At 34.6% G+C, this 23,303-nt stretch overlaps 1 protein-coding gene across 1 annotated transcript in view; it reads right to left on the minus strand.

Moving 5' to 3' along the window:
- Nucleotides 1-23,303, minus strand: part of LOC145296661 (uncharacterized) — a 214,994-nt gene that overhangs the window by 157,602 nt on the left and 34,089 nt on the right. Inside the window, exons 3-8 of the mRNA XM_080142600.1 lie at nucleotides 20,827-20,975; nucleotides 20,593-20,678; nucleotides 15,060-15,222; nucleotides 10,200-10,379; nucleotides 4,759-4,907; nucleotides 1,567-1,897 (exon numbers count right to left, since the gene is read on the minus strand). Coding sequence (XP_079998726.1) covers nucleotides 1,567-1,897; nucleotides 4,759-4,907; nucleotides 10,200-10,379; nucleotides 15,060-15,222; nucleotides 20,593-20,678; nucleotides 20,827-20,975 — 1,058 coding nt within the window. The remainder of the gene's footprint in view (nucleotides 1-1,566; nucleotides 1,898-4,758; nucleotides 4,908-10,199; nucleotides 10,380-15,059; nucleotides 15,223-20,592; nucleotides 20,679-20,826; nucleotides 20,976-23,303) is intronic.

The following is a 23,303-nucleotide window of genomic DNA, read 5'->3' on the forward strand; positions in this document are numbered from 1 at the left end:
AAAAAGAGTTGATTGTCTATTCTTTAGAAATCTAGAGATTAAAAATGTCAGTTAAATGAATGCACAATGCGAGTTAATTATATTGTTTAAAAATAGATAAGAATTATAATTGAGGATTCTTTTGTTTGCCAAAAGTGTGTTTGGACAAACATATGTAAAGCCACGTGAAAATTAGTCACGTTTGAAAAACACACTTCTGACGCCATAAACAAAGGAGATTTTCTCAATATAGGAATCTGTGGGTTCGGAGTTAAGAAGTCGTCAGTCACTTGATGTAGAGAGTTGAGGAGTGAGAATCAGTTGGAATAGGAGCCCCTTACAGCCGAAGGGTAGAACATTAGACCATGTAGATCCAAGTTTTAATTCCTGACCTCATCGACCGGCCGATCAGATGAATAAAGAAATCACCATTCATGTTTTGTAAGTGTTGTCTCGTGACGTCATTCTTTACAACAAAAAGGAAAATGTGTTTTATCATCATCTATAACGAACTTTGTGTAAACCTTTCCAAGTTATGTGCCCTCCCCTACATCATAAGTGAAGTATCTCCTCCTCTGTATATGTGTTATAAGAGTTGTTGCATACATCTCACAGTATGTATTAATATGAAACCTCCAAGAATCATCCCAGTCTGCATAAATGTCTCCCTCATCGCCATCGTCATTTGTGTCTTTTCCCAATATGAACTCCCGTCATTTTTAAATATATACCCCTGCTATTCAACACAAGTAGTCAGGGCTAAGCTAAGGAAAGTTTCTAAAGAACTCTGACGTGGATGAACACAAGGACGTTTCTAGACACAGCTTGGATTGGTACTTTGGAAAGTACAGGCATCTTTAATCGGCTCGGGATTCATGAATATCAGGATCATTTCCAGAAGTACTTGAGTCAACTGGTTCACATTTTTTTAAAACTATACTGTTTTTTTTTTGAGTTATAAAATAAGATTTTTAAAGTTAAATTCCATTATCAGGGTATTCTTGGATCATAAAATTATTAATTGTACCAAACTGTTAAAAAATTAAAACTAATTCTCTTATGGTAATGTATACACAATTATTGGCTAGTATATCTTCCAAAACTTTCAACCTTTTAATAAATGAGGATGTGCAAAGGATTCTATTTGCTTCCAAGGGAAGCTACTCTTCGGGGAAAAGTCTTTGTTACCTTCTCTATTTCTTCCATTATAATGAATGAAGGAAGAAAGTATTTACTCTGCATGTTTTCTTAACTATCATCAGAAAAAAAAACCCATCATAAAATGAAAAAAAAAAAAAGATTACCAAGGGAATTTGTTATAAAAGCGTAGACGCCATAAAGATGGCTGCAACTGCAGTGTTGAAAACCACTAAAAAAAGAATTCTTCTAGCAAACCTTGAGGGAGGGGATGTTATGTTAAAGGGAAAGTTAGTTTCTTGCTTGAAATTAAAATTATTTTGTGACGTCAGTTTTGTTATTTACTAGAGCCACCTCATACGTTTATGCCAGTGTGTGTGTGTGTGTGTGTGTGTGAGTTTTAGTGTTTGTGTGCGGGTATATGTGTATTTATTGCTTAAAGTCACTTACGGGTATTCCATTGTCACAACCCTGGTTATCTTCAGGGCACACTTTGATCAAGTCAAACGCATCTTCGAGTACACCTTGGTTTGCTTGGCGGATTCTGTCGACAAAGCCATTAAAAATCGCCGGGATATCATTCATTGGGCGGCTGAGATAGGCTGTCACAAGATCTTCAAGGTTTTGCTTCACCTCAGCGGCCGAAATTTTCTTGAACACTTTTCGATGATCATGGACGAAAACAAACTTGATATCACTCCTATCCATCTTCGATTTAGGGAATTTCATTTTTCTCTCCCTCTGCAAAACATTCCCCTTATCTTCTAATATCATCGATTGGCTGAATAAAAAAAAGGTTCAAAAGTGAAACGTATTAGTGTTGTATTATCGGGTTTATATAGAACAGTGTCTATCTATATCTCGTGTATTTAAGGAATATGTGTTTCTGTAATCGATGATCGTGTATCGTCTAGTGATTAGAATTATAAGAACAGTTACTTTACTTTATATATGGGGTGTCTGTACGTGTCGATCTTTTACATGTATATTTAATAGTCTTTCTATGTGTATGTGGGGTGTTCATATATTTATAAAAATTACAAACGGGATAATAACGGACAGTTTTTAACAATGACGAATAAACCCTTGTCTGCTTGTTTATTGTCTCCCTCTGACAGAAGGCATTTGAAATGAAGGCGTCTTCTTACGAATAAAACACCCAAAACGCCGAGTTATTATTTCCAGATTTTTATTTCCAAAGGTTCCACGTCTCGGAGTTTTCTACTCTTAATATTCTCCCTTATATTTTCCTTCGTTGGTCCATAGATGTTTCCATCATACCACAGAGACAACGCCTGTCCGCAAATTAATTCAGTGGCTATTTAACTCACGACTCGTCTCCTCGACTTCCCATAACAGACTAACTCCTAATTCTGATTTCTCCTGGCTTACGTGTCTCTTACATCAGTCAGAGTGGACAATCTTGTTTGTCTGTAAGCCACATCGTTGTTTAATAAAACAAATTCCAAACTAGCTTTGTTCATGCTTTTCCTTTTATTCATAACATTTTTCCTTGAGCCAAAGTTCTACAGTAAAATATTTAACATAACTATTTTAACTTACACTCTTTTCTTTAAAAAATATTTTGAATATTATTTTAATCTAAATAATTTAAAAATTATTCATAATAATCGTTCTGACTCTTGGCATGCCTACTAAAACATAACACAGATACTATACTGTGATCATAGCCAAAGGACCACCACATAACATTAGAATTGGTGCAAGCACCTGTTTGCATCAATTAAGAGATTATAATAAAAATGGCAAATAAATAGTTCTGAATTCATAGCAAATTTTGTCCAATATCATTCACTGTCAAGAACTTTCTTTTCTCCTTCTTCATACATAAATCGAAGCAGACCGTTCTTCCCAGGTAATTCACATCTGTGGAGTCCCTTGCTGAGTACAACATGATCATTTTTAATTCAAGCGTTAACAAATTCTTGTCATTTAATATGCCAACAGTCTCAAAAAGTCTTGTTCATTGTCAACTGGCAATCTCATTAAGCCTTATCCTTCGACTTTTATGAGTGGCAGTTCATTAATATAAACAACCTTAACCAACTATCCAAAATGAAAAAAATATTTGAAGCCAAAATCTCTTTAACAAGGCTACACATGGGTTTAAAATATAAATAATAGGGCAACTTTCTTTTTACACTTTTTTCACTTTAAACACGACATAATGCCACTTGGGATCATGTCTACTATGGACTATGTGAAGAGATGTCTCTTCACATTACATTCGAACTGATTTATGTTGTTAATAAAGTCGTGGAAGCAAAAAAAAAAAAAAAGAAAAAGGAGGGAATTTCATAGTCTAGTAGTTCAAGAGAAGAAGCTAACAGAGTAGAATGCTTCCTGGCGTCAAGGGTTCTTTATAGTGAAACGGTTGGGATTTTGCTGTTTATTAAGTTAGTCAGGAGTATGTAGTTTGAGGGAGTGTAAGTGCAATATGTTCATCAAAGCACATTCCATTAAAGTACTTCTGAAACAAGCATATGATGCAGCAGTGAAAGGGTGGAATTTTGATGCTAGATGGGTTTATAGGGTGCATGTATATTGGGGTTGGAAGTACTTGCACTTTCTAGTGATGCTACCTCAAATAACAGCACCATAAAATTCTTCTGCACTAGATCAGATGGATTCTTGTCCTGCAATCTGGCAAGACCAAGAAAGGACCGCAAGAAAGATAAACTATAGCAAAAACTTCCTATCTGTAAAATATAACATCATGTAGAACACAATACCATGTGTTTGCTTTCCAGTTGACTACAAAATTTTCAAATCGAATGGTAACAAATTTTTGTCAAGCCGTTCACTTAATTAATCAAACTCTTACCAATTCATCCATTTTACTAATCAGCTCAAGATGATGTTTATCAACAACTGACAAAAACTTATCCTTGAGTCGCCTTTGGGTCTTGATTAGCAATGACACATTATTAAAACAATCCCCTCCTTTAGCATCAAGCAGGAAAGTGCAGAATTTCAATGTTATGTAACATGTAAATTCTACTGCGGTCGTATGAATATTGACAAATGCCTGGTAACGAGAGTTTGTTTATCTGTCAGAAGATGGATGTCACACCCTGGAAGGTTGCTGAACTCTCATTTGAATCAGCCTGATCCGACGACAAGACAAGGTTGAGACAACTGATGGTCAGATGAGATGCAGGAGCTGGCAGAAATGTCGACATCTTCCTTCATTAACGCTTGGTATTTCCAAATGGTCACTAATCTGATACTGGCCAGGCTCATGTCAGTGATCTAATGAGAGCCAATGTATCAATGTGATTATGTCTGCTAATACTGTTTAACTATGAGATGAGTAACATCTCAAAAACTATTAGCAGTTATGCGTTACTTTCTAATTTCCTAGAATTTTAAACTGCTCATTTCCTTTGTCCAGTGTGCTTATAAAGAAGAACATGCCTACTCGGCCATTTGCCTTTATCGTTTTAATTAATTTATCGTTTTAATTAATTAAAGGTTTGAAAAACGTTTATTTTTCTCCAACCCTGCATGATCAGTTAATCGGAAACTTGGCTATATTTCAGCTTCCCACCCCTCTCCCTACTTTCTGATAAAAAAACGTGGAGAATTTTATTTATACATTATACATTATTTATACATTACCTGATGTTATACATTGCAGTTGCATCAATATTGCCGTAGTGTTTCAGAACACGGAATGCCTGGTTCTGCAGACAAGACACCGAGCTGATTTCCTGGTCGCCGCTTACTTTATAGTCACAATTATAAGAAGAATCAAACGGGTAAATCATCTACAAAAACAAATTTATATGACAGGAGTTAATTACATGAACAGACATTAAATATAATGAAACATATGACCACCATGTTACGTAATGGAAGGCTCTATCCCCGATAGCGATTAAATTAATTAGAATTAATCTTGATAAGGTCGAACTAAGCACACGTGGAAGTGACACAAAGTTTAAAGAAAAAAAAAATTCTCACAAAAAGAAAAGAAGCGATGTCGTGTAAAAAAAAACTCTCATAAAAAAGAAATGTTTTTATTGCTTTCAAAACGTTGTATTTAGAAACTCGCAAAGAAAATAATGCTTTGCCACGAATTTTTACGTGAAAGAAAAAGTTTCGTTCGTTTTACATACAAGTTTATGTTTTCTCTTTCTTCTTCTTTCTTCTCAGTACTTTTTTAACTTGCAACCAGTTGTTGTGTTACAGTAATTCTCGCTAGCGCTCTCGTGTCAGCTAGCTCACTTTCAAAATTATAGAGGAAGAACTTGGATTTGCGTGCTTGTCAAGTCGCAAAGCTTCTCTTCCTGTTGCTTCTCTTCTATTTTATATCCGATCTTGATGCATATACATACATTTCATGTCATGACGTCACACCCACGTCACAGCTTAAATGCTGATGCAACATAAACTCGGCACGTGAGTCGTCATTATATGTACATATCTTGGCTTGGATACAGAATGTCTTAATCTCCTTATCTACCCACATAAAATAATAATTAGAGAAATAAAAACATGCTTCAGTCTTTAGTAGAATGGAATCAAAGTATGAATGCTAACATTTAATGCTACTCATTTATAAAACAGGTTATTTGAATTAACAAAAATGCTTCTAATTAATAAAATGATGCTGTTAATAGGTCATATGATACATGAATTACTTCCCTTGAATTGACGTAGAGGAAATGGAGACTATTTAAGACAAACTAATTAGTTTTGAAATGTATGGACAAGTAAATGTCTATGGAGGCACCAGGAAGTATAAACACTTTGTAGCGAAGCATGATTGTTAGAATTTGGAATCGTCATAATAAGCGAATGAGTTTGTTTTGTTTATTGATATTCAAACTTCTTTGGCTCATTTAATATCATGAAAGGTTTAATTGTTTTTGTTTTATTTGATTTGTTAAAGAGATTAGAATACATTAGCAAAATTTATTTCTTTTGAAAAAAACTCTTAAAAATCCGGACATTTTTGTAAACATACGTCAGATTCTATCATTAAATACTTTTGCATGTTGTTTAGTTTGATTCTTTTGTAGATATAGGTCGTTGTTTTGTTTTTGGCTTTGCAAAACATGATTGAGTTTTTCAAAGAGAAATGACAAAAGCAATAACATCAATTTTGGTGCATTTTTTTTGTCAAAAAGCTGGTATCTTCAGACATCCTGATCTGATAGCACCAGCTGTCATAATGAGCAAACGAACAAGAAGTCCATTTACGTAAATAGAATCTAGTTTTGAAAAATAAACTATTTCAGAACTGAACAAAGGTCATTTGTTTGACGAGTATTAGCTGAAAATGACCTAAACAAATTTCTATCGAAAGTGCTCAAAACAAGGTGTGAAGGCACTTGATGTAAGGTGCTAACAAGAACAATGTATGTCATCAAAAATACAGGAAACGCATATTAGAAAACTGGAAATACCCGGATTATAGGTAGGAGGAAAACAATTAATAGTAAAAGAGTTCCACAAGGTTGCAGTTTATGGAAAGAAACTACAGAAATAGAAAGGTGTATTATAACGAAATATCAAAACAGAGAATTGGTTGAGATCATTAGACAAACGAGTAAAACAAAGAACGCAGGGACGCAGAGAAATGATCAAGCAATTTTGAGGACAGTATACGATAATAGTATTCATAGAAAATAATAGTATTCATAGAAAATAATAATATTCATAGAAAAAATAGTATTCATAGAAAATAATAGTATTCATAGAAAAAACAGTATTCATAAAAAAGATAGTATTCATAGAAAATAATAGTATTCATAGAAAATAATAGTATTCATAGAAAAAATAGTATTCATAGAAAATAATAGTATTCATAGAAAAAATAGTATTCATAGAAAATAATAGTATTCATAGAAAAAATAGTATTCATAGAAAATAATAGTATTCATAGAAAAAATAGTATTCATAGAAAAGATAGTATTCATAGAAAATAATAGTATTCATAGAAAAAATAGTATTCATAGAAAAGATAGTATTCATAGAAAAGATAGTATTCATAGAAAATAATAGTATTCATAGAAAAAATAGTATTCATAGAAAATAATAGTATTCATAGAAAAAATAGTATTCATAGAAAAGATAGTATTCATAGAAAAGATAGTATTCATAGAAAATAATAGTATTCATAGAAAAAATAGTATTCATAGAAAAAATAGTATTAATAGAAAAAACAGTATTCATAGAAAATAATAGTATTCATAGAAAATAATAGTATTCATAGAAAATAATAATATTCATAGAAAAAATAGTATTCATAGAAAATAATAGTATTCATAGAAAAACAGTATTCATAGAAAAGATAGTATTCATAGAAAATAATAATATTCATAGAAAAAATAGTATTCATAGAAAATAATAATATTCATAGAAAAAATAGTATTCATAGAAAATAATAGTATTCATAGAAAAAATAGTAGTCATAGAAAATAATACTATTCATAGAAAAAATAGTAGTCATAGAAAATAATACTATTCATAGAAAAAATAGTATTCATAGAAATAATAGTATTCATAGAAAATAATAGTATTCATAGAAAAAATAGTATTGATAGAAAATAATAGTATTCATAGAAAAATAGTATTCATAGAAAAATAGTATTCATAGAAAATAATAGTATCATAGAAAATAATACTATTCATAGAAAATAATAGTATTCATAGAAAATAATACTATTCATAGAAAATAATAGTATTCATAGAAAATAATAGTATCATAGAAAAATAGTATTCATAGAAAATAATAGTATTCATAAAAAATAATAGTATTCATAGAAAAAATAGTATTCATAGAAAAAATAAGACTTATACTATTTTTTTTTTTACTCACGTTCACCTCTTATAAGGCATATCGCTACTTGGAAGCAAGGGGCTACTACTTGGGACCATGCCAAGGAAGGATGTTCAAGATGTTGATTTACATTATATTTAAACTTCTTACAGAAAACAGTTAGCAGAAAGGACATTCCAAAGTCTGGCCGTTTGCAGGGAAGAAACTATTAGAGTAGAAAAACTGCTGGCATTCAGGAACCCTAACAGTGAAGAAGTATGATTTTGTTACTAAGCGTGTTTGTCGGAGATATTTACGTCGAGAGGGCACAAATACAACAAGTTCATTAGAGCACATTCTATTAAAATACTTATAAAACAGGCAGAACGATACAACATTGTGGCGATGGGACAGAGCTTGGAGCTTAGTTGACAAAGTGGGACCTATTAGATTGAAAACTATTTTTTGGACCCTATTCGAGACGGAGAGACTAGTGGCAGATGCACCAGCCCAGATGTGGCAACAATACTCTATGTATGGGCAACTGGTAGCCTTGTAGAGGTAAGTATACTCTCAGATGTAAGTAGTCTTCTAGCAAGATAGAGGGAATCCACCATTTTGCAGCAGTGTTTGCAATGTCCTCAGCGTATTTGTTTCAGTTCATCTTGCTCATGAATGTTATGACGAAGAGTTTGAGGGAAAAATTATCAGCTAGGGTGTTATTTGTCATGGATATCGGTGGTTGAAGAGGCTTCTTGTAATTACAAAAGGAGAGCAGCTTAGTCTTACTAGCATTAAATGTTACCATCCATGTTACTCCTTAAAAATGATTTATTATCGAACACTTAATCTGTGTGACAGAAACCTTTCTTAACATATTGTCACTTGAGCTGACGAATCAGATCTCATTAAAGTGGCATACAGTTGACAAAACAGCACAAAAATGTGTTTTTGATGTAATTAATATAAGTACAGGGTGGAACAATAAAAGTGTCGCCTTAAAGAAAACAATACTATTTATTTTAAAACATTTATTGAAATAATAAATTCAGGTAACTTGATTATGTAGTAGAGCTGACATTTATCTAATGTAGCCGCATTCAGATTCAATCATCACCTCGATTCAGAACTGGGAGCATGTCTTGGTCAAAAGCGCCATCAGGAGCTTGGCGAATCCTCAGCGAATGGCGGTGATCAGGCTGACTTTGGTGCTGTGGGAGATCATGTTGGTGATGTTCTCAACGTTTGACCAAACAAAATAGTCCAGCGAGTCCAGGTTGGGGAAGGATGAGGTCAGTGAGAGAAGGGTATAAAGTCGTAGCATGCCTTATGAAGCCAAACCTGGATCTCTTTAGACTTGTGGGCCAGTGCTGAGTTCTGCTGCCACACCCAGGGTCTGCCAGTGGCCACCTGATTGCACCAGACTTCTCAGCACATCCAGGTACACTTTGGTGTTGACTTTCAATCCGACTTTGAAGACATGGGGTAGCATAATGTGGCCCTCACTTGAAACCACACCAAACACCAAAACCATAGCCAGAAACTTTTTCATCACCCTAGGCACGCCCCTGTTATTTGTAGCAATCCAGCAATGCATTTTTAGGATGCTGGCAATGGTCTTAATGTCATAATTTAGATCAGTAGAGTTTTACATTATCACTCGTTGAACATTGTGTCACTTTAGACATGAGAGAAGGATCCTATCGCACTTGGGAATTATACACAACTGGAAAACTAGTAGATGGTCGGCAAAAAAAGAAAAAAAAAACGGTTTGCATCAGATGGAAATGGAATCATGTCGTCTTTTCTATGACCACAATTTTATTGTTCCTTCCTGTACATCCAGACTGTCATCATTCAATATTGTTATTGGCTGGTTAAGCCATAAATACTGGCTAGTAGAGATATTTCAGAGAGAAGTCGAAAGGTCTAGTCTCACGCTAAAAAAACCCACCTCAGACATAATACTTGTCAATACTGCGACATACCAGAGTTATTACTTGAACTGAAGTAAAACCGCAGAGATACTTCAAACGATAAATATCCCTTTCCCAGGATCATATCAGTTTTTGGCTGTTTTCAAACATTCTAACAGCATCCCTTTGCATTTCGAATCCTTGCTGGATACAAACGCATTTTTATTTCCAAAATATAGAGAGTCAGCAGCAGCAACAACAACAGTAAGTTTTTCCCTTTTTACAGCACAACAACAATGACGGCCAAAATAACACAAATAAATAAACATACGTTACATTAAAATATTTACTTGCTTGAATAACAGATGATCACTTACCTCTGAAATGTTTTTTACCTGTCGTCCACCCAAGACTGTCTTTATCAGGGATTTTATGTTGAACTGAAACTCAAAGATACTCGGCAGATCACAATGAGTAATATCTACTTCAGTGCGAATGGTCCATGGATGTGTTTTGGAAAATGAGTATTGGATCGGACACATACCAAAGATTTCATGCTGAAAGAAAAGTAAGAATGAAAAGAAAAAAACAGTTTAGAGCTATGGGTTTATTCCAATAAATAAATGGGCGATAGTTAAGTGGTTGTTCGCTGGCAGTAGACGAGCTTGGTGAGTAAACTAGAGGAAGCGTGGGAATTAATTATTACTTTTTATATAGAAATAATTTTAAAAGTATTTGGTTGGGAGCACAACCTAAATGGTAAATCCACCTTTGCAATAAATAAATAAATAAATAAGTAATAAGAGTAATGAATGTCCATATTACTCACACACATATATGTAGTGAATAAATGACAAAAAACTATATTCGAAAATTCATTATGTTGACCATCTTATAGTTTATTCCTTTAATGCAGTTGACATTTGCAATTTTTGACAGTATCTGTTTCGTAGCTCAAATTAATTATTTTAATAACTTTACAAATATTCCAGGATTTTATTACTATTAACCAATAAAAAAGGTTACAAATAAATGAATAAATAAAATAATTAACTAATGAAAAAGGAAAATAAAAATAAAATGTTCAACGTCTGTTTTATTTAATGTTATATACCTAAGAGAAAAATGCTGCCTAAACATATATATATATATATATATATATATATATATATATATATATATATATATGTATATATATATATATATTTACATCATTACTATGTATTAAGTACAATTTAATAATCAAGAAAGAAGTGGCGCTATAATAAATACGAAAGCTGAATGAGTAAAAATATATTAAAAATATTCTAGGACTGAGAAAAACCAGGTGGCCGTATATTTGTATAATAATTATATATTAATAATAAATATATAATTGAATCTATACTACTACTACTACTACTACTGCTACTGCTACTACTACTACTAATAATAATAATAATAAATGGGAAGTCTGTTTAAATTAAAATATAATACTTAAGCGTGTGTATTACGACCGGCCACACTGCTAGTACATACACACGTGGGTATATATATATATATATATATATATATATATATATATATATATATATATATATATATATATATATATATATATATATATATATATAAATGAAAGACGAATTTGATCCACTTCAACTGTCTTTTCCGTTAGTAGAATTCCGGTACATTTTACAAGCCCGTTTCCTTTACATAGAATAATCGGATAAATGCTTTGGGAGACTTTGAACCAAACATCTTTAATATAACAAGAAACTTAAAAGTAAAAAGGAAACGCAAATATTCTAACTCAACAACAAATATACTAAATAGAACTTTAAAACTAAGAAAGCGGACAAAACATTGAACAATTATAGTGTGCGTTTCAAAACTCATAATAACCTCATTACAAAGAAACTGAAATAAAACTATAATATTGCTAAAACGATATCCACGATATTAATTCCTCATGAAATTTGTTCAAAAATCAATATAAACAATAACAGTAAGGTATATACTCCGAAGTGCCGTATGTTTACATTAGAGAAACACAAATAATACTTGAATAATAACAGGTTTTAGTTTTTGTGTGACTCATACCTTTATCGTGTTTATTGGACGAAGTTCTAAGTTGGGTATAAAACCGTAAATTTACATTGTTTGACATATATTTTATTACCCATCTATTTCCCGGAAAGTTAGTAAAAGATGAAACTAAATCAACTAAATTAAATATTTGAGAAAATGACATAGTAAAATTACCTAGAAGAACATTAATTAAATACAACAATAAATTTTGGATGAGGAAAACTAGGAAACTTAACTTTGATATCACGATGGCAGTCCCCAAAGCGGTTCTTGTGGAACGTTACATTCTTAAGGAGATGTATAAAAATGAACAAGTATAAGAGGAGCTTTGTATAGAAATAATGCGCTGTTTTTTTGTGAATGCTGGCGACAGAAATTTGGGGGAAAAAACTAAATACAGAGGTAAAAACCTTAGAATAACAATTAACATTAGTGAATTTTCTAGATATTACTTTTCAAGAAAGCTATTATCTCTAACATCTCTAAAAGAACATCGAAACTATATTACGATGGAAAAATATTTAGTAGTAAAAATATAACGAAGTATTACTCAGATGAGGATAAAATAATGAAATAAATTGCATAACGGATGAATCTAATGAATCAGGGGCGAAGAGAAATCGAGGAAAGGTATGACCCCAGGTTATATCATATATGGCCATGAGCAGTCATAAATTTACAAATTCCTTATAGTAACCACTAACAGTTCTAACCCGAATAAATTTAGAACCTCCACAGCAACATCACGGAAATAAGATTAATAAGAAGAAAGTTCTAGAAATTATATATGTTTTTATAAATTGTCCTTTTCAACATCCATTAATAGCTAAAACTGTAATAGGTTCACATAATGTAAAAATAGATAACGTATTTAAGAAAGCTTGCAAAGATAGCAGTCGGGATACCGGTGTAGAATCACTATGTAACTGTAGAAACGCTCATGAATGCCCCTTAGAAATGAAATGTCACATTTCCAACATTGTATGTAAATCTATGGTGAGTTAAAGGCCATACTAAATACCTTTTAGTACATAAATATATCTTTATAAGAGGGGGAAATTAAAAACGTTACTATTAAAAGAAAGCTACGTAGTTATAAATAATTTATAACATAACTAATCAGTTTAAAGAATCTTCGTTTATTTACAATGCAATAGAGTTCAATGGAGCCAAATAATGAAGCAATTATATTTAGTTTTAAGGGAAATTAATATGAAATAATGAGAAGTAGATTATGTCCCTTGGTTCAATTCCAATGTAAATAAAGCGTCTGACACTAATTTACTATGTAATTAAAAACTAATTGAATGTTCCTTCAGTGTGTAAGCCTTATTAGCTTATAGTAGACTATTAAATGTTATTTGAATATTCTTAACAGATAAATGCATAGTTTATGGATGTGATAACTTAAAATACTCAACAATTGAAGTTTATACGGCTAACATAAATATACTGTAGTTCGATATGCATTAATATGCATATCGATGAGCCGCAAAAGATATCGTCGCTTTTAAATGAAGAATTAAATATGATTCGGTTGGATTTCATTAGAAGAGTCGTGGATTTTAAGTAAAGAACTTACAATACTATTCGGCTTGAGCTCAAGAAATAAGTCGTCACATTTCAATGAAGAACTTAAAATTCGATTTAATTCGATTTTATGAAAAGAGTCGTTGCTTTTAAAGTAAGAACGTAAAATGCGATTCGGTTTGATTTTATGAAAAGATTTTTTGCTGTTAAATGTCGTCGTGTAGTGGTAGTTGTGTCTAGCTGTGCATGGGTTTATGCGAGATGGTTTTTAAGGATGAGAAGAGCGTGTACGTTTATATGCATTAATTCGATTACCAATAAATTTGAAAAGATATTATAAAAAGAGCGAATGAAAGAGGAGAAGTAGTGGACACGAAAGATACGAGAAACGGTAAAAACTTGTGAGCTTGCAGGCAATTATTTTTATAATTAGATCACACATTAAATTATTCAAAAAATAAACAAACACGATGACCACTAAAACAGAGAAATACATTTAGTATAGAATAAGATTTTAGTTGTATGCTTATACCCAGTTAAAATACAATATGATAAGTATTATTTTAGAAAAGAATATAAAATTATATAAAAAATATTTTTTGTAACGGAACTCTAGAAAAGCAAAGTTTATTTTAATGTATTAATACGTTAAAAGAACATTGCTCATAATACTGTAGATATATAATAGGCTCAATGGTTGTATTTATCCTAGAGCTATAGTATATATATTGGTTTTGTTTTCTTATTCCCTTTCAAACTGATTCATATTTTACAATTATTAATCTTTAGCCTCATTATATATATATATATATATATATATATATATATATATAAGCCATATATATATATATATATATATATATATATATATTCAGCCACTCTGATGAGTCGTGGACGACGAAACACGTGTCAGTGGATAATTACATTTTAAAAATAATATATATACCGCTCCCCATGTGAGGGTACAAAATTGGTTAAAGGGAAAATTATTCCCAGCTCGCATAAAGGTAAAATGCTCTTTCGTAAATAATTGAATTCAAAACATATCGAAAGGTGTATAGTCGCCGATCCGATATATATATATATATATATATATATATATATATATATATATATATATATATATAACTTGTGTACTGTCGCCTAGAATTTAAATCAAAACATAAAGCTATCTAGCATCATTCGGTCTGATCTTAGTTCATATGCACATAAAACCATAAAAATAATGTTATTAAAGATATAAATATATATTTATGCATGTGTAGAAGTAACACGTAGTTTCAACGATGGCCTGCCAAGTTCCATCTTTTTAAATTTTGATTGCTTAGTAGCTATCTATGCAAGTGAAAAATCAAATCGAATTTAATCCCCTCTGTAAGCCACAAATTGACAGTGAAGTTTGGTAGAGACTGTTTCAAAACACTTGACCCCTGATTTTGTTAAAACAATTTCACAACTTGCTTACATTGTTCAATTCTATACTTGTCTATAATTAATTTTCAAAATATTATCTGTAAATTATATGAAATAAAGGAAAAAGTTAATCATTAATAATAAAATGACAAAACTTTCAACCCTTCAGTGACTTTTTGGACACCCTGTATATAATGAAAAAGGTTAATTGGAGAGAAACTGACCTGGTTCACAATCTGTTTATATTGATCGGGTGCTTGCATCTTTAACTGAAGTGTGCGAATGATCGCGCGTTTCATATTGAGAACTGCTTCGGAATCTTGTTTATGTGCAATCAACTTGCCGTTCTTGATCAGACCATCTTCAAGAACGAATTCGACGTGGTGCCTTTGTTTAGAAAAATAAATAAAAAAGGAACAATGAGAGTAAGCCACATTTTTTCCATGTTAAAAACTTAAGAAAAAATGTAAATTCAAGGAACCTTGCTAAATTGATCACATTTAATGCAAATCTGAAATATTTGAATTTCCAAATATCATACTTCCTAAAATTCGTTAAAATATACTAAAATAACTGGAACCCAGGAAATATGTACTAATTCACATCTAATACTTGTTGTTAAAATTTCATGTGAATCGAAGTTACCCGTGGTTTCACGAAGGACTTCAACCCCATCTTTGCCCCTATTACATAAGTCTAAACAAAATACAGCGCATATGTCGAGGAACTGTGGTTTAAAATTTATAATGATAATTTCATTTGTTCAAGAATGAATTCTGTACATAAAATAGATATTAGCATACATACATATCAAACCAACTAATATATATATATATATATATATATATATATATATATATATATATATATATATATATATATATTAGTTAGATACAAATATACACATTCGCGCACATACAGCTCCACGCAAAAAGAGGAATGATAAAAAATTTTAAAAATAAGGAAAGAGAAAATATGCAACACCACTGCCTCCACGATCACGATCGCATTTACTCTTAATGAACCTGACCTGACCCCAACCAAACTGAGGTGGGCTAGACTTCCGTTTGATGAAAACCGTTTTTTGTGTGCAGACAATATACTAATTGACCAGGTGTGTACAAATCCCAAGAGCGATAGGATCCTTCTATCATGTTTGAAAGTAACACAATGTTTTACAAAAGAGATCGTACAACTCATGCTCTCTACCGATCCAAATTATTACTACAGGACCATTGCCAGCACCATCAAAATGCATATTCGGACGGTTCAACGCTTGAGGGCACAGCTCAACTAAGTTTCCGATCACAGTTATGGTATTTAGTGTGGTTTCAAGTGAAGGCCACATCATAACACCTCACATCTTCCAAGTCGGCTTAAAAATCAACACCAAAGTTTACCTGAATTTGCTGAAGAGTGTAGTGATCCTCTGATGCAACCACGTGGCCGCTGGCAGATGCTGGGTGTGGCAGCAGAACTCGGCGCCGGCTCACAAGTCCAAAGAGACCCAGACTTGCTTGCAGAAGGAGTGCTACGACTTTGTACCTTTTTCGCATTGGTCCCTCTCCTTCCCCAACTTGAATCCGCTTGACTACTTCGTTTGGTCATGTGTCGAAACATCACCAACATGACTTCCTACAACAGGAAAGCCAGCTGATCGCCGCCATCCGCCGAGTATTTGCCGAGCTCCCGCCGGTACTTGTGGAAAAGGCGTGCTCCTAGTTCCGGACCTATATCGAAGCGGCGATTGAGGCCGAAGCCGGCTACATTAAAAAGATGCCAGTTCTACTACACAATCAAGTTACCTGAATTGATTTTTTCAATAAAAGTTTTAAAATAAAGTTGTAGTGTTGTTTTCTTTAATGCGCCACTTTTATCGTTCTATCCTGTAATAAAAGATTAAATGAATAAAACGCGAAGGCCGCGTAAAAGAAAAGAGCGCAAAATGGTCGTACAAATGTATGTTCTTTCCCTTGTCACGGGCACTAGGAGAAGAGGAAGGTGTATGCGGATGAGCAGAAGCTATCGCGACCTCTTTCTTTCTTTCACTCATCTCTTTCTTTTTCAAGAGATACTGAATTTAGATTCTCTTTCTTTCTAAACTCAAATGAAATGTTTCCGACCCTGAACCGAATGCCGTAAACAATAAGAGAAACATACAAACGACAATCTAATACATTATCCTAATTCCCAGTTCAAATAATGTGGGACACAAAGGATTTTAATAAGAAGTTGAAAGAAAGATTTGGAAATGTTTGTCTCAGGAGTAAAACTTCTCTTCAATTAAATGATTCGGATTTGCTTGTACATTGGAATTAAAGACGAATTCATCCTATTTCACTCCGGATATAATACTTTTACTTGCGGTTTATCTTCTTTGATATTAAATTATCTCCAAGATAAGTAAAGATGTCTCTATCAGTTCTTTCCATATACACATATATGAATAGCTTCTCTTTCTATACATACATTTATCTCTATCATCTCTCTCTCTCTCTCTCTCTCTCTCTCTCTCTCTGTATATATATATATATATATATATATATATATATATATATATATGTTGATCAAAGGTCTGTTACCCATTCCATGTAATATATACACTGCGTGACATCCTTTTGTGTTGACTGAATCGAGAAGTGGTTCCCACGAACGTTAAAAGGCAACTAGCGCTAATAGCAACATCCTCTCTTTGTGCTCAATGTTGGAATTCGCTTTCCTCCTCACTTCCTAAAGTAAATAAGTTTGACAGGAACATTTTAACTCCAGATATTTTCCAACAAATGAAAATAGTCTTATAGCATAAGCAATGCTGGACGATGCCAGGTAACCTAGCTAGCCAAGGATAAATTGGTTGTTTAAAATTAAATTTTAATTGAAATAAATGTTTATGTAAATAAAAACTAAAAAGATAATGTTTAGAGAAATAGTATTAACAAAATAAGTTTTAGAACGATTAAATTAATAACAATAACTTAACAATAATTTTGACATCTTAAAGACTAACATAGTGTGATGTAGAAATCGTGTAAGATGACGTGGGTCTTAAAATGATGAGACATGGAGAGTGATAGAGATGAAGATGGTTGGATGAGTTTGGTCTTTGGAGTTCACAAGAGAAGTTGGTTTCACCAGACGACAAGATAACGGACCGTATTCAGCAGACTGGAAATGTGAATAAGAACCGTGCGTATAACTTAGAAACGAAAGGGAATACCGAAATAAATTAGTGTAAATATTATTTTATTGATTTAAATATTATTATATATTATATAATTATATTCTGTGTTAGTTTATTTCTTTGGAGAAGTTGAAGGTCTTTGTCGAGGTCCAATAGTCCAAACAGGTAAACCATGAATCAGCTAAATGGAAGCCATCGTACGAGAAATTATTGTCCCTTTCAAATAATAAATATCTTGTGAACAGTGCCTTAAATGCTATACACACGTTGGTATAATCACTAGCCAATTAATATATAAACACATATAGTTTTGTATACACACACAAACCAAATATATCTACCGACGTTTCAATCCCTACTGCCATATAACAGTTTTAACCTCCAAAGTAACACATCTATGGCAAAATAGTAAGCCGATTTTTTAATAACAAATAGCCAAAAAGCTAAGGAGACGGAGACTTCACTGGCCGACCGCACACGGAAGAATCAAAGACAGTTTCCTCAACACCACCCGTGACTTTGGGTTGCATTGTGCAGAAAGGATTCAATGACCCACATATCACTTTTCTTTTATCTTGCGCCCACATTCTCCACTAACATGCCCACTAGCGACAGTCTAGCGGACAGAGACGAATTACTACGCACACGCCCTAACAAAAACAAGGTAAATTGACAAACACACATACACATTGCAGATATATAAACTTTTATGTGGATACATAAAATAATAATAATAATAATAATAATAATAATAATAATAATAATAATTATTATTATTATTCTGATTTCGCTTATGAACGTCTCTCTGGAAAGGGATGGGATTCATTTCCAGAGGATTTCCCTTAATCCCGGCTTCAAACCAGGAGCTTCAAAGATCAAGGGTTTTCCTACGGATGTTGGTGGTGCCTATAATTGCAGAGGTTTGAAGGCCGCCTAAAACATTTGTAGTTTTTTCAATTGTCCTTCCAGACGACTTTATACTACTCCTAGTGTACCAACTACGACCGGTATTATTTGTGTTTTAACCCCGTGTATACGCCTTATCTCCAAGGCCAATGGAGCATAATTGCTCCACTTCTCATTCTCCTTCTCTCTCACATTCCTGTCCCAGGGTACTGAGAAGTCTACAATCTGCCAGTTTTTTGAGACCTTGTCAATGACGACCAAATCCGGACGATTATGTTCCAATTGCTTGGTCGTTATGACACTTTTGTCCCACCATACCTCTACGTTGCCATCATCACTTGTTCTCACGTCATCAGGCACCTCCTCAAACCATTTTCCAGCACACTTCACCCCAACCCTCTTACACAACTCCCAATATATCCGGAGTCCTATGCGATCGTGTCTTTTGCGGTACTCTCTTTGGGCCAGTCCACTACACCCTGCTGCAAGGTGCGCAATTGATTCTGAGGTCTTACCACAAATCCGGCATTCTGCAGCAATTTCCTCTCCTAGAACCACTTTTTTGAACAATCGTGTTCCTAATGCCTGCTCTTGTGCTGCACAAACAAAAGCTTCAGTACTTTTAGCCAGATACCCAGCTCTAAGCCAATACCATGATCTTTCATCAGCCACCTGCTATATCCTGGAAGAACCTTCCATGCATTTTCTTCCTAGCCCGTTCCTCTGCCCTTTCTCTATCCATACGTTTCACATAATCAGCCTTGGTCTCACATACCTCCACTTCATTGGCCACAACCTTAAGCATCCACTCCCGACTTCTAACCACATGCTCCTTCAACGACATCTCCTCGATTCTAACACAATCTTTTACACTTTTCAATTTTCTGCCACCGTCTGCCTCTTTTGATACAGCCTCGCTACGCTACTTCGAATGTGAAATATACCAAACATTGCTAAAACTTTTCTTGTGGCGGCGGCGGCGGCATCACCACCACCACCACCACCACCACCACCACCACCACCACCAACAACAACAACAACAACAACAACACGCATATTCGCACTATGGAAATCTTGTTTGTAAGTAACTCAATTTTCTTGACCCAAATTCGTATTTGCATGAATTAATAAAAGTAACTTTTATGTGCTTATCTCTTGTATGTATCTGTTTATGATTTGGGTAGCACTTACCACCTGGTGACCTTTCTGTTCTCTTGATGCTTCATTTATTTTCACTTTCCTATATGCATGCTCAATTTTTCATTTTCTTTAAAACATATATTATATTCAATTCATATTAAATGTTGATGTGGTTTTGGGCCATACCCCAAGCCATTGTCGTCGTCCAAAACAGCCCCACCAAATCTAAGAATCACGCCACACTCTTACTCACTAAATCTCTGATTAACTTTTCTGAAAAAACTTTCTGTAGATTGATACACTTTGTGTTTCTTTCACTGTGCATGATATTTCACATGTTTCCTATCAATCCCGACAAACAACTCACACAACCAACAATACCATTTTTACCAAAACTGACGAGACCATTGTAAAAATTACAAAATACAGTTAGTCACGAACACCGATCGTGAAATTTGATAACTGGTGGCCCAATAGTAAAAACAACAACAACAACAAAAAAAAAACAGAACAAAACAAAACAATCTTACTTTTCCAAATTTTTAGCGAAAGACTGATCAACTTGCTGATAACCATTGCTGGCCCTTTCCATCATTTCGCATTTGTTAAATGACACCTATAACAAGATAGGAGAAAATATAGGAAAATAATTTTTATTAATGTAAGATGAAAATAAAATTACGTGTTACAAAATATCAGAGAATCTAAGGCAAAAAAGGGATAAATGAATGGAGGAACGTGCAAATAAAGAGTATTATAATCACCTTTGTTGCAGCATTACAATCACAGGGAGTAATCACATTGATTTTGCAGGATAGCTTTAACCCGGATCTTGCATCACTTGTTCCGACGAAGCCAGCATCCGCCACGGATTCATATTTGTAGACATACTTCCGGTTGGGTAAGAACCAACCTTGGCGAGAAAAAAAAAACAAAACAAAGTAAAAATAATCAGAATCAGAAAAAATATTTTAACAAGATCCTTCATACACATGTCAGTAAACACATGGCGTCCTCGTCTGTTTTTTTAAATTTTAATTCTCTTCAGTTCTCTGTTAATTCAGGTATCATTGCCAGAGAGTGATTCGGCGAAAAATCAAAAATGCAAGTGATGCCTATGGAACATTGTAGCAGAAGTAGCAATAACTAAAATGAGGGGAAAAAGAGCTTACCTCGGGTACGTCTGTTGTGTCACCAGTTGGGGGGAAAAAGAAAATTCCAAGATGGCGTCCGGGGGTTTTTATTAGCATTTACCCCATGAAACTCTCGGAAAATCACGTTTCTGTCTCATGTGATTATGCAAATGGATAATTCCCGGCCACTATAAAAGCAGGAGGCTAGAGACGAGTCGGCAGTGTCCTGCAAACTGTGTGTGTGGGTGTTTCTGGCGATTGGAGTGTGTCTTCTTTTACCACGGTTATCACGGACAGGAATTCCCTCTCTTCTGGAGGTGGGCGATATTGACTATTTTGAAGTTGTACTGTTGCTGACAGAACATTTATTTTTTTTTTGCCTACTACATTTTTGTTTCAAGCTATTTCGGCCCGAATATGGCGAAGGTGCGGATAAGCAGTGATATTATCAAGCCGTTCTCTGGCGAGGGAGACGTTGTAGCGTGGCTGAAAAAAGTGAGACTTGTCGCACAACTTCAGCAGGTGGATGACGTAGCGAGTCTGCTACCTTTATACCTGGAAGGCGATGCGCTGGCCCTCTACATGGAAATGGAGGAGGACGATCAAAAGAAAATAGACCAGATTGAGGCTCGATTAAAGGAGGCATTTACTGATGACGGGTTTGCAGCATATAGAAAAATAACTATGGTTAGATGGGCTGGTGAACGTGTGGATGTGTATGCCAACAAAATCAGGCAGTTGGTTGGATTGGCCGGATTCACAGGAGAAAGCTCAGAGAGACTCACAAAATTAATTTTTGTCACTGGATTCCCTGACACCATCTCAATTGCTCTTCAACAGGTGCCGAACATCAAAGCCCTGACCATGGGGGAGCTAATGTCGAGAGCGAGAATTTTGACGACGACTGGCGAACAAAATCAGGATGTGGTTGCGGCCACACGCTCACCCAACAACAGGGCCCAGAATAATCCTGTTAACGTGACCTGTTTCAAATGCAATGTTAAAGGCCACCTTGCAAGGGACTGTAGAAAACGTGGAACACGGTGTTACCATTGCGGTGAGAGTGGACACTGGGCTCGGAACTGCTCGGGAAACGAGCAAGGGGAGGACGCATAAGCGCCAGTCTCCTTCCCAACCAAGATGTGAACACGACGCTCCCGGTGATAAGCATCCATGTTGACGGGACGCGATGTTTGGCGCTTATTGATACAGGATGCTCCAGGACAATTTTACATGCAGACCGGTGCCGGTCTTGGAGAAAAACAAACGTAAATGTCAACACAATTGGTGGAATGTCCCATGCGTGCTGCGGTGTTGGAACAGTCTCTGTATCCACTGATGAAGGTGTGTCTGCCAGAGTCGATGTGTTGGTGGTGCATGGCAAGCCACTGGGATTTGACTTGCTTCTAGGGGTCGACGCCATAAAAGCTCTAGGAGGTGTCGTTGTCAAGCCTACAGGATCAGTGCGGCTGGGCGCCAGGAAAAGTATTAAATGCGCAGCCATTTCTATCGATGAACCAGATTTCACTGCTACCTTTGACCATCAAAACCGAACGTGGACCGCATCGTGGAAATGGTCTGTGGACCACCCCCCTGAAAGGCTGCATAATCGAGTGTCAGAGTACCCAGTGCCAGCAGAAATTCGTGAAGAATACACGCAGGAGCTCCACACCTGGATAGATAATGGTTGGCTCGTGCCATACCCAGAGGATAAATTGGGACCCCCCAAAGGTCTAATTCCCCTGATGGCTGTGATACAGCAGAACAAAGCCAAAGTGCGCCCGGTAATGGACTACCGGGAGCTAAATCATTACGTAGACGCATTTACGGCCAACGCAGATGTTTGTGCGACTAAGCTGCGTGAGTGGAGACAAAAAGGTGCTAACGTGTCTCTACTGGACCTCAGAAGAGCATACCTACAAGTCCGGGTCCATGAGACACTGTGGCCATACCAGACTGTGGAAATCGATGGGAAAAAATACTGTCTGACCCGTCTGGGGTTTGGTTTGAATGTGGCTCCCTTGATAATGAGAGCAATTGTCAGCGAAGTACTATCTCAGGAAGAAGTTATAAGCCGCGCAGCATCTGCTTACATTGATGACATTTTT

The sequence above is a fragment of the Euprymna scolopes genome, chromosome 17 (genome assembly GCF_053919585.1).
Source record: "Euprymna scolopes isolate OS-2025 chromosome 17, ASM5391958v1, whole genome shotgun sequence".
NCBI lineage: Eukaryota > Metazoa > Mollusca > Cephalopoda > Sepiida > Sepiolidae > Euprymna > Euprymna scolopes.